Raw genomic sequence first — 17399 nt, 5'->3', positions numbered from 1 at the left:
AAAATATTAATGTGATTTATTTAATGTGAATTAATATGTGATTTGTAAATCTTTTTCCTCATCTATGGCAAGTATTGTTAATCTCTTTAATTTCTTTTATCTTTCATAAAATCTAATTTATTAATTCTTTTATTGATTATGCTTTTGGCATCATATTTAAAAACTAATTGCCAGACTTTACACGGTTTTTTCTCTTGTGTCTCGTTTTTAAAGTTCTACTGTTTTAGGTTTTACATTTTGGTCTATTACCCATTTTGAATTAATTTTTCTATGAGGCATGTGTTGAGGCTCTTCTTTTTAAAAAAAAAAAATATGGATGTCCAGTTGATCTAGCACCAAGTTTTGAAAATATTTTTTTTCCCCATTGAATTGCTTTTGTTATTTTGCAGAAAAAAAGATTGACTATATTTGTGTGGATCAACTTTTGGGATGGTTAATGCATCTTCCTTTTGCCAATACTTAATTGTCTTAATTATTGTAGCTTTATAGTTAGTCTTGGAAATCAGGTAGTGTGAGTCCTCCAACTTTGTTCTTATTCAGAATTGTTTTGGCTATTCTAGTTTTTGCTTGTTTTTCGCCTTTCCATAATACATTTTAGGAGCAGCTTGGATTTGGATTGGGATTGTATTGGATCTATAGTTTAAATTTGGGAGAATTGACATTTTAGCAATATTGAGTTTTCTAATTTATGAATATAATATAGCTCTCCATTTATTTAATCTTTGATTTTTTTATCAGCATTTTATACTTTTTGGCATCTAGATCTTTCACATATTTTGCTAGATTTATACGTAAGGGCTTCAGTATTTTTAGTGCTTTTGTAAATGGTATTTTTTTTTTTGAGACGGAGTCTCACTCTGTCGCCCAGGCTGGAGTGCAGTGACCGGATCTCAGCTCACTGCAAGCTCCGCCTCCCGAGTTTACACCATTCTCCTGCCTCAGCCCCCCGAGTAGCTGGGACTACAGGCGCCCGCCACCTCGCCCGGCTAGTTTTTTGTATTTTTTAGTAGAGACGGGGTTTCACCGTGTTAGCCAGGATGGTCTCGATCTCCTGACCTCGTGATCCACCCATCTCGGCCTCCCAAAGTGCTGGGATTACAGGCTTGAGCCACTGCGCCCGGCCAATGGTATTAATATTTAATGTCAAATTCTAATTGTTCATTGTTGGTATATGGAATGAATACAGTTGACTTTTGCATTTGTCTAATGACTAATGGTGTTGAGCATCTTTTCAAGGGCTTATTGACCTTGTATCCTGTAACCTCACTAAACTCAAGTATTAGTTGTAGAAGCATTTAAAGAAATTCTTTGGTATTTTCCACATAAGAAATTATGCCATCTATGAATAGAGATGGTACTGGCATAAGGACAGACATATTGACTAATAGAATAAAACAGAGACCCCCAAAATAAATCCTCACATATATCACCAGTTGATTTTCAACAAGGGTACCAAGACCATTCAATGGGGAAAGGACAGCCATTTAACAAGCGGTGTTGGGAAAAGTGGATACCCACACGCAAAAGAATGAAGTTGGACTCTTACCTGTTATAAGGTAGAAAAGGCCTAACAAAAATTAACTAAAAACGGACCAAAGACCTAAACTTAAGAGCTGTGTTCAGCTAAAACTACTGAATTCACCTATTAGCTCTAGTAGCTTTTTTTGTAGATACTTTGGGATTTTCTATATATAGTTGTATGTCATATGTGAATAGAGATAGCTTTACTTCCTCCTTTCCAACTTGGATGCCTTTTCTTTCTTTTTCTTGTCTAATTGAACTTGCAGCACACTGTTGAATAGCAGTGATGAAAGCAGGTATTCTTGTCTCGTTCCTAATTTCAGGGGGAAAGCTTTCAGTCTTTCACCATTGACCATGATTATAGCTGTGGCTTCTTTACAAATGCCCTTTATCATGGTGAGGACGTTCCATCTATTCCTGGTTTGCTAAGAGTTTTTATGGAGAAAAGATGCTGACTTTTGTCAAATGCCTTTTCTGTATCAATTGAGATGATCACGTGGTTTTTTTTCCTATTAATGTGACGTATTACACTGATCGATTTTCTTATGTTGAACCAGTTTTGCATTCCTGGAACAAGTACTACCTGGTTGTGGTGTATAATCCTTTTAATGTATTGTTGGATTTGGTTTCTTAGTATTTTGTTGAGGATTTTTGCAACCATATTCATAGGAGAAACTGGTGTGTACATTTCTTTTTCTGTGATAATCTTATCTGGCTTTGGTATCACAGAAATACTGGCCTCATATAATGAGTTAGGAAGTGTTGTCTCCTTTTTTATGTTTTAGAAAGTTTGAGAAAGACTGGTGTTAATTCTTTAAATGTTGGATAGAATTCACCAGGGAAGACATCTGGTCCTGAACTTATTTTCACTGAAGGGTGTCTTTCTTTACTTTTTCTTTTTTTTAAATACTTTCTGATTTACTCTTTACTTAAATAATAGTTCTGCTGAAATTTTCTCTTTTTCAGTTAGTTTAGGTGACATGTGTGTTTCTGGGAATTTGTCCATTTCTTCTAGGTTATTTAATTTGTTGACATATAATTGTTCTTATTATTCTCTTGGAATCCTTTTTATTTCTGAATCATTGGTATTAATGTCTCCATTTTAATATCCGATTTTCATATTTCTTTTTTTCTTTGTTAATTTAGGGAAAGGGTTGTCAATTTTGCTGATATTTTCAAAGAAATAACTTTTTATTAATTCTATTATTTTTCTATTGTCTTTTATTTATCTCCACTCTATTCTTCATTGTTTTATTCCTTCTGCTAATTTTGGGTTTATTTTGCTTATCTTTCTATTTTCTCAAGATGTACAGTTACCTTATTGATTCTGTATCTTTCTTCTTTTATAATTTAGTAATTAGAACTATAAATTTCTCTCTGAGCACTGTCTTCACAGTATCCTATAAATTTTGATATGTTATATTTTTGGTATTATTTCTAAATTTTCTGTTTTTTCTTGTGATTTCTTCTTTGAACCTTTGGTTGCTGAAAAGTGTGGTGTTTAATATCTACATATCTGTGAATTTTCTAGATTTCCTTCCATTGCTGATTTCTAATATCATCCCATTGTCATGGAAGAAGATACTTTGTATGAGTTGTATAATTTCAATCTTTTTGAATTTATTGAGAAGAAATGTGTGGTCTAATATAACATCTGTCAATTTGAGAAACATGTAAATTGTGCTTTTGTCAGGTGGAGTGTTCTATATATGTCTGTTATGTCTACTTGGTTTATAGTTGTTTAAGCCCTCTCTATCCTTATCGACTGTTTCTATACATTTTATATCCATTATTGAAAGTGAGACAGTCTCCAACTATTTTTGTAGGACTATCTATATCTCCTTTTAATGCTATTAACGTTTGCTGCATATATTTTGGTAATCTGTTTTATATATATATATATACACATATATAATTTTTTTTTAAAGTAGAGATGGGGTTTCACCACGTTGGCCAGGCTGGTCTCAAACTCCTGACCTCAAGAGATCCGCCCACTTCCACCTCCCAAAGTGCTGCGATTACAGGCGTGGGCCACCGCACCCAGCCTGTATATATGTTTATAATAATTATATACTTGGCCGGGCACGATGGCTCACGCCTGTAATCCCAGCACTTTGGGAGGCCGAGACGGGTGGATCACGAGGTCAGGAGATCGAGACCATCCTGGCTAACACGGTGAAACCCCTTCTTTACTAAAAAATACAAAAAACTAGCCGGGCGAGGTGGCGGAGGCCTGTAGTCCCAGCTACTCGGGAGGCTGAGGCAGGAGAATGGCGTGAACCTGGAAGGCGGAGCTTGCAGGGAGCTGAGATCCGGTCACTGCACTCCAGCCTGGGCGACAGAGCGAGACTCCGTCCCCCCAAAAAAAAAAAAAAATAATAATTATATACTCTTACCGAATCAACCCTTTTGTTAATATATAGTGACTTTTGTTTGTTGTAACAGTTTTTGACTTAAAGTCTGTTTTGTCTGATAGTAATATAACCACCACAACTCTCTTTTGGTTACTAATGAAATTTTTTCTCACCATTTTGCTTTAAATCTATTGTTGTCTTTGGATCTAAAATAAATCTTTTGTAGACAGCATATAGTTAAATCATATTTTTTTTTGCATCATGCCAGTCTTTGCCTTTTGATTGGAGAGTTTAAACCATCTTCATTTAAAGTTATAGTTAATAAGAAATGACTTATTTCTGCCATTTTGCCATGTATTATCTATAGCTCTTGCTCCTCGTTTGCTTCATTATTGCCTTATTTTGTACTTAGTTTTTTAAAAAGTATGTATGTTTTTGGTAGTTAATCATTTTGACTTCCTTCTCCTTTCCTTTTGTGCATATTCGGTTGATATTTTCTTTCTTTCTTTTTTTTGGGGGGGACCGAGTGTTGCTCTTGTTGCCCAGGGTGGAGCAATGACACGATCTCGGCTCATTGCAACCTTCTGCTCCTGGGTTCCAGCGATTCTCCTGCCTCTGCCTCCCCAGTAGCTGGGATTACAGGCATGTGCACCACACCTGGTTAATTTTTTTTTTTTTTTTTTGAAAAGGAGTCTCGCTCTGTCGCCCAGGCTGGAGTGCAGTGGCACGATTTCTGCTCACTGCAAGCTCCGCCTCCTGGGTTCACGCCATTCTCCTGCCTCAGCCTCCAGAGTAGCTGGGACTACAGGCGCCCGCCACCACGCCCGGCTAGTTTTTTTGTATTTTTTTTAGTAGAGACGGGGTTTCACCGTGTTAGCCAGGATGGTCTCGATCTCCTGACCTCGTGATCTGCCCGTCTCGGCCTCCCAAAGTGCTGGGATTACAGGCTTGAGCCACCGTGCCCGACCTATGTTGCCATTGTCATATCATAATTAACATTACATTAAATAGCTCTGTACATAAGCCTTTTAGAATAGATTCACTGATATAGAACTAGTGGATCAAAGAGAGTGAACCTTTTTCTCTTCATTGTATTTCAATCTTATTTATCTGTATGCCTCAAAAGATGACATATGTGATTTTACTTTAATTACCTGAAACATTAAAAAAAGAATAAAGAGAAACTCCTTCTTGACCACTGTACTTTTTTTTTTTTTTTTTTTTTTTGAGACGGAGTCTCACTCTGCTGCCCAGGCTGGAGTGCCGTGGCCCGATCTCGGCTCACTGCAAGCTCCACCTCCCGGGTTCACGCCATTCTCCTGCCTCAGCCTCCAGAGTAGCCAGAACCACAGGCGCCCGTCACACGCCCGGCCAATTTTTTGTATTTTTAGTAGAGACGGGGTTTCATCGTGTTAGCCAGGATGGTCTCGATCTCCTGACCTCATGATCTGCCCTCCTCGGCTTCCCACAGCCATCACTATGTATATTATTAAACAGAACAAAAACTAGTTTATCACTTCTGTCCATCAATATTCATATCATATAAATAAACCATAGTGTAATGGGAGGCCTAAATTCCAATAAGGACTCTAGTAGCCCTCCTAATAATTCATACCATGTCCTCAAGTGAATGCTATATTGTATTTCGGGATTTTTTAAAATTATTTTTTTGAGATGGAGTCTCGCTCTGTCACCCAGGCTGCATTGCAGTGGCAGGATCTCAGCTCAGGAGCCTTTTCTAATTTTAAGGGGGATAAATGGGATCAATTGCAAGAGGCTGCAGATTTAGTATGGAACCAAAACAGTTTGATTATAGATTTGATAATTAACTCATTCTTAAACTCCAGAAATACTATCTAACTACTGTATAATTGGAGAAGACAAACCAGCCATTAAAAAAATGGAACTTTGTGAACTAAGCCAAATATTTAATGGTGCACTTTGCTTATATTTGGTAGAGTGTGAGAGAATGAGTCAGGATGACTCATCAGGTTTAACAGGTTTCCCGACTGCGGGACAAAAGCTAAATGCCCATTATTTTCCACCCAAATTTCCCGGATTTTTTTTTTTTTTCTGTAAGGGGATTATTTATCTTCCCACAAAATACCTGGTGGCGGCATATATTCACATTTTCATGGAGTTGAGTCTGAATTGTCTCCTCTTTCGGGGACTTCTTTCAACTCTGAGGACTAAGATGTAATACTTAAGCAAAGACCCTTTGATTATCTCCTGGAGATCTTCATGGCAGCTATCTGCAACTATCTTGAATTATGCAAACCTAGGGAAAGGGCTGAATAATACAATCCCATATCAAAATTATTTTTAAACTTTAAACATTTTAATACACTGTATTAAAAAAATACTACGCTACCCTTTTAGATCATTCTACTCCTAAATCACCCGTGCTAAATTTACTATATTGCCATTTTAGAGAAAGAGAAAGCAGTGCTACCATTTTTTCAAAATTTGAGTTAGCATGTAGTGAGTATCAGAAAGACACTAGTTACAGGATTTACCCATATCTCGACCTCACTCTACAACTGTCATGGAGAAATGAACACAAGAAATGGAGCTGGGCACTTCCATAGAACATCAATTGAGGAATGAGCAGCACTGTGCTGTTGCTGTACCCAAACTAAGAGCTTACAGGTAGTGAGAAAAACCAAGCTGTGCAGTAAGTCTAATTCAGTTTGGACTTACCTCACATGCTTAATGATCAGTGTAAAAGAACTGCATCCTTCAGCTTATAGTTAAGCAACCACAACCCCTTTCTCACAGACCTGTAATCTTTTTTTTTTTTTTTTTTTTGAGCCAGAGTCTTGCTCTGTCGCCCAGGCTGGAGTGCAGTGGTGCGATCTCTGCTCACTGCAAGCTCCGCCTCCCGGGTTCACGCCATTCTCCTGCCTCAGCCTCCAGAGTAGCTGGGACTACAGGTGCCCACCACCATGCCCGGCTATTTTTTTCGTATTTTTAGTAGAGACAGAGTTTCACCTTGTTAGCCAGGATGGTCTCGATCTCCTGACCTCGTGATCCGCCCGCCTTGGCCTCCCAAAGTGCTGGGATTACAGGCGTGAGCCACCGCGCCCGGCCACAGACCTGTAATGTTAAAAGAAACAAACAAACAAAAAAACTGCATTATAAATTCTGGACTTCGTGTTTTGTTAATCTTCCTCTCTCTATTAAATCCTTACAACTCTTCCTGGAGAGTGGGTATCACTATTCTTCCCATTCTTCAGATGAAGTTCAAAGATGCAGGAGACTGAACCCAAGGTTCGCTCGCAACTAGGGGTGGGGAGAGGCACCTTTGAAACAATGCAGGCCTGCCACTTCTCTCATGGGCATAGTCTAACCCAGACATGAGTTCAAATAGTTCAGAGGGCAGTGAGGTGGGACAAATGCTTGGCTTAACTGCCAGCCTCTGATGCCCGGGGGCTGCGTGACTTTTGGCATTCGGACTGCAGTGGCAGCCTCTCTAAAGGAAAGGTCATCCCGCCACCAGCCAGATGATCTGCAAGGGCCCTGCAGGCCCCACCATCCACGTGCGGCAGGGTCCACGTTCTGACCACCTGGCAAACCTGGTGCGAGGGGGAAAGCTAGCCGGGACCCTCCTTCACTCACGGCATGGTCATTTAAGTAGCCGGGCGGCCTGATTGGGTCCTTGTCTGCTTTTCAAGGTGCAAAATGTACGACCCTGGGCCCGCCCCTGCGGGCAGCTAGGTTTTGCAACCGCGCCCCCAGAGTCCACTGCGGGAGAACTGGGGAAGAAGCCCAGGCGTTCATGGCTCATTGCGTCCCGCTCTGCATCTGTGGTTCGTGGGGAGCGACCCCCGGGCAGCGTCCAAAGTGGAGTTCCCACACACGTTGCGAACCCACGGCCAGTTTTCTCTGAAACCGCGTCCTTGAGTCCGGGGGTGGAGGCGGAGAAAAGGGTGCGGAGCGAGTCAGAGAGACCACACACAGGGCCGCAGCCCTCCCACCAGCGCGTCCTGCAGCGCCGGCCGCCACAGGCTGGGATCGCGGCTGCTGCCCCGCCCCCGTCCCTCCACCCCCTGCCCGGGACTGCGGGGCCGCCCCGCCCCACCTGCAGGTGAAGCGGCCGCAGCCGCCGAGTAGGTGCGTGGGGATGATCTCACTCGCGCGCTCCGCGCCAGGAGGAGGAGGAGCGGGAGCAGATCCAACTTCCGGGTAGTGGAGCCGCAAGCCACCGGCATCTTGCTTTTCCTTCCCCCTCCCCCTGTGTGCCCCGCGCCGCTCCTTCTTTCCCTTTTATTCCCGGCCCCACCCGCCAAAATGAACAGCTCGGACGAGGAGAAGCAGCTGCAGCTGATCACCAGTCTGAAGGAGCAAGGTAGGCAGCAAGCGGGCGCCAGGTGTGGGCAGCCGCGGCCCGTGGGCGGGGACCGCTCCCGGGCGCTGGGGCCAGGGCAGGTGGAAGCCGGGCGGGAGACGTGGCGGCCGCCGTGGTCACCGCAGTAGCTCCGTCACCCGTGGAGAGGCGTCCTCCGTGGCCAGCGCGCCTAGGAAAGCCTTGGACCGAGGATAACGCGGAGTGTCGGGGCGAGTCAGGCCCCGCAGCGTGAGACGCGCTGCCCGCCGGTTGCGTTTGCTGGCGAAGGGGAGCTGGGGGAAGGGACGAGGATTCAGTGCGGACGAGGTTGCACGGTGCCACCTTCCTTGCGGGAGAAGCGGGTGGGGCAGGATATTTTGGCTGCTTTGGGCGGCTCAGCTAGCTTGGCCCCACCCTTACGCATTTGTTGGCGCTGGGTGGCCTGTAGCGCTGTTTCACACCCTTCCCAGCTTTTCATTTGGGTTCGGTCTAGTTCCTCTTTCCTTGCCCAGCTGGGATTTTCAGGCCATAATTTTTTTTTTTTAATCACTTCTGAATTTTAGCAGTTTATTAGTCAGCAAGGTCAGCATCCTGCCAATGTTGAGCTTCCAGAATTAACAGGGTTGGCGCTGGGCGCAGGAGAGCCAGGCCATGTGCACACATTTCTGTACTGCTTGGTAACTGGGGATTATCCTTTAATAAAGAACTGCTTCAACGAATTATTTTTCATCAGTTACCACACTTCTGAACCAAACCAGATCAACAACCAAATGCTAACCTACCACCTTTAAACAGTTATCATTTTTACCCTGACCAAAGGGTGGTCTGCGAATGTGGGTCAAGAAAGGGAGGGACCAGCCGGGCGCGGTGGCTCACGCCTGTAATGTCAGCACTTTGGGAGGCCGAGGTGGGTGGATCACCTAAGGTCGGGAGTTGGAGACCAGCCTAACCAACATGGAGAAACCCCGTCTCTACTAAAAATACAAAATTAGCCGGGAGTGGTGGTGCATGCCTGTAATGCCAGCTACTCGGGAGGCTGAGGCAGGGGAATCGCCGGGAGGCGGAGGTTGAGGTGAGCCAAGATGGCGCCATTGCACTCCAGCCTGGGCAACAAGAGCAGAACTCCGTCTCCAAAAATAAAAATAAAAACAGAGAGGGAGGAACCAAACAGATTTAAAGGAAGTAAAAATGTGTAGGAACATGTACTTTTCTGAATGTCTTGCTGACATGACCATGTAATGGAAGGATCCCTGCCCTGTGGCAAAACCTGGTGTTTAGTTCCAGTTCTTTGACTTCTCTTGGCCCAGCTCACCGGCTCTGTGAACTTGGAGGAGTCTCTTCCCTTCCGTGGGTCTTCTGGTCAGTCAAGGCTGACCTGACTAAAAGCGAGGGCAAAACTGGAGGACTTCCTGAGGTCCTGTCCAGTACTCTTACCTGTTGTTCCATAAAATCACAAACACCGTTGGGGAGTGCATCTGGATTCTTCTGAAGCCACACTCTGGCAAACAGATTTCAACATTACTGTTTACTGTATGACCTTGGGGAAAGTATTTAACCTCTGAAATGGACATAACACATTCCTCCGTGATATCCAGCATCTAGAAAGTGATGGATAAATGTTAGTCTCTTTCGCCTTCCCAGCACCTTTACCTGGCATCCTAGATTATCCTGAGGTGATAAAGTCACAAGCATCAGTGAATTTAGTGGGTGGACAGAATGCCCTTATCTGAAATTTCTCAAGTATTTTAGCGAGATACTGGATTCTACTGGTATTTTATATTTAATAACACCTTCCCCCAACCCATAACATTAAAACTTGATTCATATTTACATTCGTGGAGCTTTCAGAAATTTTAGGTAATATCTGTCAGTGGATATCAGATCTTCTTATGGATGGTCAGTTTTCAAACAATGATAAAAACGAAAAATTTCCCCTTTCATTTCTTATGTAATTCAAGGGTAGATTAACAATGTAGATAATCTGCAAATTGTTTATATTTGATTTTGGAAAACGTTCTCCATTCCTATGTTGGGTTTGAGACCCGAGAAAAAGGATTTCTAAATTTCTGGCTCTTTCTCCTATTGCATTGTATTGGAAAATAAACAAATCCTTGGCATTGGTATTGTTAGAGGATATATTTCCTTGATTAAGTGCATATCAAAGGTAATAGAACAGTTAGATATTCAAAGTTGTATTTCTTAAAAGGTACACTTTTGGGGATAGTGAGTCTAGTTACAAAGGTGTTGGGATTTTTTCAGCTTAAACAGTGTGATTTTTATACATTTCAAAACCAGGTCGTTTGCTTGTCATTGGATCACAGACTGGAAACAATTTACTTACTCCAAAAGTACTCAGTTACTGTTTGACCTATAGAACTAACTGGGCAGCTAGGGATTTGGAAGAACAGACAACTGGGTCTTTGGGCATTTAACAGTACATACTATGATCAATTTTGTAAGCTGATGGTTACATAGTTTGCTTTTGAAAATAGTAATTTTTACTACCTGTTACTACGTTTTTACTCACAATGTTAATATTTTGAGTGATAATTCCACTACCCCTATTTAATGTGAGCAAGAAGAACCATTATTTATCAAATATTTTATTTTCCCTTAATAATGCTGAGTAAACATATTCATTCCTTTAACAAATACTTATCAGGTACCACCATATGTGAGGTCCATGTGCTGGGCACTAGGAGTGTAAATAATGAACTAGACAGTCCTTGTCACCAAATTAATTGTCTAGAAGAGAAGACAGTTACTATTCAAGTTATATGAATAAATGTACAATTACTTTTTTTTTTCTTGGATAGATTTTTAGAAGAAATGGGATTGTTGGATTAGAGGGCATGGACATATACTTTTGCTAGACATTGCAAAAGTGCCCCCTAAAATGATTATACCACTTCAAATATCCTTCAGCAGCACCCATTTCCCCACACGTTGGTCAACTCTGGCTAATAGCAATCTTTATTAATTTGATAGCCTGATAAGTTTTTGAATTCTTGCCAATCTAATGGGCAGAATGTTACCTTTTAAGATTTACATCGCTCTGGTTATTAGTGATGTTTGAAATCTTTTTACATCATATGGGTCCTTCCTTAGTGAGTTTTTTTTAAACTGATACATGAGACTTGTACATATTTAGAGAAGACATGGGGTATTTTGTTACATGCTTAGAATGCATAATGATCAAGTCAGGGTATTTGGGGTATCAATTGCCTCCAGTATTTATCATTTCTATGAGTTGGGAACATTTCAAGTCCTCTCTTCTAACTCTTTTGAAATATACAATACATTGTTGTTAACTGTAGTCACCCTACTTTGCTATCAAATGTTAAAACTTACTCCTTGTATCTAACTGTATGTTTGTACCCATTAAACAATCTCTCTTAATTTCCCCCTGTGTTAGTAAGTTTTAAGTCTAAAATTTGAACCAGTTCCCCAGGAGAGTGTTCAGAAAGGAGATTCCTGTCTACTTTAAACCACAAAGCTGACAGCAGCCTTCCCTAATGTGAAGCTTTTAGTGGTATGGTGAATAAGGTTGCTTTTGACAAAAGTTGTGAAATGTAATGACGGAGTCTGTCATAATATGAGCAATCTCTAATTTGTACTTACCATTCCCTAGGCTCTATGTCTTATAAATCACACCCACTTCTGAATTACTTCAAAACATTTTATGTTCCCTCCTAGTGAATGGTATAATTAGCTATATTATGTCTTTCTAGAAAGTTATATTATGTCCCTTTAAAAAAAATTAGCCAGTATGTGATTGCTTATGTTCAAGCAGATGTTGAGGTAATGAGGTAATTCTCCTTTTGTCTTTTTTGGGGCTTTATTTTATTGGACTGATTGACATCTTTAATGCACGGAGAAATGGCAACTTTGGATACTATTTCCGAGGCATATTTCCTAGCTACTAAAGTGGATATTTCCCTTACAAAACATCATACAATTTGCTCCCCCTCCAGAATTCAGTGGGAAAATGATAGACTTAGTTCAGCATTTGTTTAAGGTGCATGATTTTCTGTGTAATTCATTCAGCCCACATGCATTGAATATTCATAGCCAGGCACTGTGCTAGGCATCGGAGAGACAGAGCTGAATAAGACCTTGCCCCTGCTAGTGAGGAGTTTCTGGTCTAGAGATGGTGCTAGGTATGTAAATTCCAAGAAGAGTGTCTGATTGGCCTAGTTTGGCCAATCTCATGTATTCAAATTCTTTGACCACGGGAGGGCAGGATACTTTAATTGGCAGCCCCTGCAAAGATTGGAGGAGTAGTCCAAAACAGAATGGGGTGCCACTACCAGGAGGATGCTGACTGGGCAGACACAGACAACACATGTCCGCTAAACTATTAAGTATAGTAATGCCATGCCATTTCCAACTTGATGAAATTTTGAAGAAAGATGGTTATTTAATAATAAGGACATACTCACATAAGAGGAAAACAACCACCACCACCCCAGTCATGGGCAATTCTTGGGCTAACAGTATTTAAAATGGATTTCCTATGGTGAGGTAATTGGTTTTAAAGCAATTTTAAACCTCCTTTCACCTTTAGAGTTAGTATTGTTTTCCCCAAGATTATTGAGATGATACTTAAGGTTCACATGGAAATCTAGTCAAGCTTATTCTTACAGAACGTTAGTAATTAAAAGATGCATTTGGTATTCCCTTAGCTTCTAGGCCAGGAAATAACTGGAGCATTATTTTGATAAAACAGTCTGAAACTATTGCCTACCACAATGACCATGTCAGTCTGGGAAAACGGAAGCATTGACAATCTTGGGTACATATGAGCTCAGCCAGTAGAAAACTGTTTGGAATTAAATGTTGCCTTGTTTTCAAGTGCAAACTTGGTTTTACATCAGTATTTTTCAAAGTGTGGTACAAGGGCCAGCTGTATCTGAATCACCAGGTACTTATCAACAATGCATTTTCCTCCTAAAGTTAGGGAGCGGTTGCTGAAAAACAGCAGTTTGGCAACCACCCATGAGATGGACATGCAGCATGGGCTAAGGAACTGTGTCTTCTAGTCAGAATTTCACTATTACCTTAATTTTATTTATTTATGTATGTATTTATTTATTTGAGACAGAGTCTCACTTTGTCACCCAGGCTGGAGTGCAATGGCGTGGTCTCGGCTCCCTGCAGCCTCCGCCTCCCAGGTTCAAGCAATTCTACCGCCTCAACTTCCTGAGTAGCTGGGACTACAGGCATGCGCCACCACACCCGGCTAGTTTTTGTATTTTTAGTAGAGACGGGCTTTCACTGTGTTGGTCAGGCTAGTCTCAAACTCCTGACCTCGTGATCCACCTGCCTCGGCCTCCCAAAGTGCTGGGATTATAGGCGTGAGCCACCGCACCCAGCTGTGAACCTTTTTTAAAATAAAGGCAAAAATAAACACATACTCATAGAAAACAAGTGTGTAAAGTGAAAAGTACAATTACCTATTCTATCTGACCCATTGTTTCTCAATCTTTATTTCATTATCACTCTCCTAAGGAAACTTTTTAGGCATTTTATGCACTGTGACTCTTTGAAGGGCCATAAGCCATTGTAATATCCAAGATCTTTTCTCTTGTCTCCTTGAGGATGAAATCACTACATTGACAATGCATGCTATGACCCCATTCCCATTTCTCAAAGTTAACTACTGTTAGCCTTTTATTTTCTTTCCTTCCAGAAATTGTGTTTGTATGTGCATATATATTTATCATGTAATATGTAATTTTTTATATTAGTACATGTAGCATTAAATCATTAAAGATTGATTGAATAATGTTCCAATGTACAGACGTACCACAGTGTACTTAATGTCCACTGGATGGACATTTCTATCTTTTTTTCTTTGTTTTTGCTATTACAAATAATGCTTCTGGGCTGGTTGTGTTGGCTCACGCCTATAATCCTAGCACTTTGGGAGGGTGAGGTAGGAGGATACCTTGAGCCCAGGAATTTGAGACCAGCCTGGGCAACATAGTGAGATCCCATCTCTCTAAAAAGAAAATGCTTTTGGTAATGGATTCGTATTGGAGACATCAGTATGAACTCATGTTTAGCTTAATACAGGTATGGATGGTTACACATAGAAATATATGTATATATATTATATATTATAAAATATATATATTTTGGTTAGTATATACATATATTTTCTTGCTCTGTCAGCTGAGAGAACCTAGAGGCACCAGTATCAATGAGCACATGTAGAGTCCAGAACTTGGCTTCTAATGCCATTCTTGAATAAAAGGAACAGGGTTCCTAGGAGAAATGGCTAATTTTAGGAAAGGGGCAGGAAGTATACAAGATGAGCCTAGAGCATCTTGTAGTGCTGGAAACTAAGGAAGTCCACCAACTGATAAGCCAACATTGATGGAGATACAGCAGTCCCCACTTCTCCACGGAGGAAGCTGCGTTACAACACCTGCAGTAGCTGCCTGAAATCATGGAAAATAACAAACCCTATATATACAAAGTTTTTTCCTATGCATACATACCTGTGATAAAGTTTAATTTATAAATTAGGCACAATGAGAGATTAACAATAATAACTCATAATAAGATAGAACAATTATAACAATATACCATAATAAGAGTTATGTGAATGTAGTCTCTCTCTCTCTCTCAAAATATCTCATTGTACTGTAATCATCTGTTTTCATACCATGTTGGCCATGGGTAACTGAAACTCTGGAGAGTGAAATGGTAGGTAAGAGGGAAGCTACTGTCTGTCAGAGACACAAGAGCCAATGGAAAGAACTTCCAATGTCCAAAGATGGAACTCTGAACAACAGAATATTGGATTATAATTCAAAGTATGAAGTAATATTTGTGAGTTGATACTGATATAAATAAATGATTAAAGACAAATCTCCCATGCAGAGCAATTCCAAATAATTTATGTAGACGTTCCCCCTCAAAGTGGTGTATCATAACTCCCTGATTCTTTTTTTTTTTTTGAGACGGAGTCTCGCTCTGTCGCGCAGGCTGCAGTGCAGTGGTGTGATCTCGGCTCGCGGCAAGCTCCGTCTCCCAGATTCATGCCATTCTCCTGCCTCAGCCTCCCGAGTAGCTGGGACTACAGGCCCCTGCCACCACGCCCAGCTAACTTTTTGTGTTTTTAGTAGAGATGGGGTTTCACTGTGTTAGCCATGATGGTCTCGATCTCCTGACCTCGTGATCCGCCTGCCTCGGCCTCCCAAAATGCTGAGATTATAGGTGTGAGCCACTGTACTCGGCCTAACTCCCTGATTCTTAAGTGTGGGCAGCACATAGTGAATTCCTTCCAAAGACTACAATATGGAAAAGGGGGAACAAGTAACTTTACAGTGGAGAAACCTGACAAACACTACGTCAGCTAGTTGATCAAGGCCATTCATGAACAATGCTAAGTCATGTTGATAGCATGATAGTGTGATGTGATGAATTGGCATTTTACCTCTGTGGTCTTCCCCTAAAAACCCGTAAACCCAGTCGACTCATGAGGAAACTATCAGCAAATCCCTACTGAGAGACGTTCTGCAAAATACCTGATCAGCACTTCTCCAAACTGTTAAGGTCATAAAAATGAGCAAAGTCTGAGAAACTGTCATAGTCAAGAGATGCCTTAAGGATTGAAGGGGAGAAAAAATTTTTCCCTCAATTCCTTGTAAGTTCATAATTGGGACAGATACCTGTAACAAAAGACATATGAACAAGCAAGTTTATTAAGGCATGCAGTGCACGTCGCAAGGGAGAAAAACAGTGGCTCAACATACTGTCTGCAACAAAGAACAATACATTTAGAAAAGTGTTAGGACAAAGGGAAGCAGTTCCCGCTTCCAAAGGCAGGAGAATGCGGGAAGGTGAGTTTCTGCGGAAACTCCTGGGGTAAAGTCTACTCGCAGAATCTGCCACCGTCTCTGAAGTGATATGGGTTGTAAAGGAGAATGTGTATCTTGTTTTTACGTGGGAAATGGGGAGAAGATAGACCTTTTGGCTTTGTAATTCTGTGTCCTGCTTTTAGGCAGAGGGAAGGCAGAGAGTTTGCCTGCATCCTAATTATCTTTAGCTCAAAGATCTTTCATATTTTGGGGAGATAGGCTGGTTTCCTTCAGTTCCTTCCTTTGAAACTTTACTTTCAGAAAGTCTCACATACTATGTGCTAGGCTGGTAGTTTTGGAGAGAGATGGTTGTGAGGTAAGTGATTGGCAAAGGGGAAGAAAACCAGAAGAAAATAACAGATTTAAGTATATTTGTCTCATATCTTACTGAGTCAGTCTCTTAGTCCTGAAACTAGGTTAGTTTAGGTAAACAGTCATGTTTTATTTCAAGAGGTGGTGTTATGGGTGATCTCTTTAATGTTAGGTTTCTATATGGTGTAAGCATACAAAAACTTAGTAAGAGACATTTCTATGGAAAAAAAAGAAAAAGCAAGGTTAATGTTTAGAGCAGTGTATAAATTAGTTTCTGAGTCTGGAGAGCAGCCATTTGAGAGGATTTATATATCTTAGGCTCAAAGTGTCTTCACCTGGAGTGGGGCAGGCAGTTGCAATCTGACAGATTTTCCTTGTTTGTAGATTAAATATCATAAAGGTTGTCTATACAAAAGCTGTTGTGGTAATTTCTCTGATGTTTGTGTCAAGTTCTCCAGCTTTAGCTTGCATAGCTTCAGAAAAAGCCCAATTTTAATTTCAGTGATTCCAGGTCAAAAGGGTGGGAGAAAAATTGGAAATGTTAGTTTGGAGACTCACAGCCAGATACTAGAAAAAACTGAAAGAATTCAGGATCCATTCCAGATTGCAGGTAAATAATAAAATCTCAAAAAACAATGAACAGGGCTAGAATCTAGTAATGGGTGAGCTATAGTTTCTGAACTATTATTTTTCTGAGAACATTTTTTCTCTCTCACACTAATTTCTACCAAAGAGAACCAGTAAGACCAGTTTATTTGTAAAATAAGTTTTTGTCTATTATACTTTGCCTAATTATTTGCACAAGTGCAGCAAGAATCATGATTGACTATGTAAGCCCTTTTAAAATCTGCTTTGCTGGAACTCTTCATAAGGAATCTCAGATTAGGCTTAAAAAAGTGCCTCCTTAGGCTAAGAAGCCAAGCTCAGGACTCAACATCAGATTGTGCCTATAGTAGTCTTGGATAGATATCTCTCTTCCCTAGATTCCTGATGTTCCTGGGCCTGTCAGGAAGG

General features: G+C 41.0%; 1 protein-coding gene and 1 long non-coding RNA gene across 3 annotated transcripts in view; one reads left to right on the top strand and one right to left on the bottom strand.

Annotated features, from left to right (window-relative positions):
• Positions 1-17399, top strand: part of SHTN1 (shootin 1) — a 905549-nt gene that overhangs the window by 777497 nt on the left and 110653 nt on the right. Inside the window, exon 2 of one of the 2 annotated variants that reach the window (XM_050803967.1) lies at positions 8059-8223. In XM_050803967.1, coding sequence (XP_050659924.1) covers positions 8166-8223 — 58 coding nt within the window. In that variant the 5' untranslated portion in view covers positions 8059-8165. Of the gene's footprint in view, positions 1-8058; positions 8224-17399 lie in introns of those variants that run through there. The other variant, XM_050803968.1, reaches the window with a different exon arrangement.
• On the bottom strand, positions 5213-7685 carry LOC126962704 (uncharacterized). Its single transcript, XR_007728783.1, has 3 exons — positions 7494-7685; positions 6867-6971; positions 5213-6165 (listed from the first exon to the last, which is right to left on the bottom strand). It is a non-coding gene; the product is annotated as an uncharacterized LOC126962704 (long non-coding RNA).

This window comes from Macaca thibetana, chromosome 9, assembly GCF_024542745.1.
Source record: "Macaca thibetana thibetana isolate TM-01 chromosome 9, ASM2454274v1, whole genome shotgun sequence".
Lineage (NCBI taxonomy): Eukaryota > Metazoa > Chordata > Mammalia > Primates > Cercopithecidae > Macaca > Macaca thibetana.
Note: the sequence above shows the minus strand (reverse complement) of the source record. Positions and strands in the feature narration are given on the sequence as shown.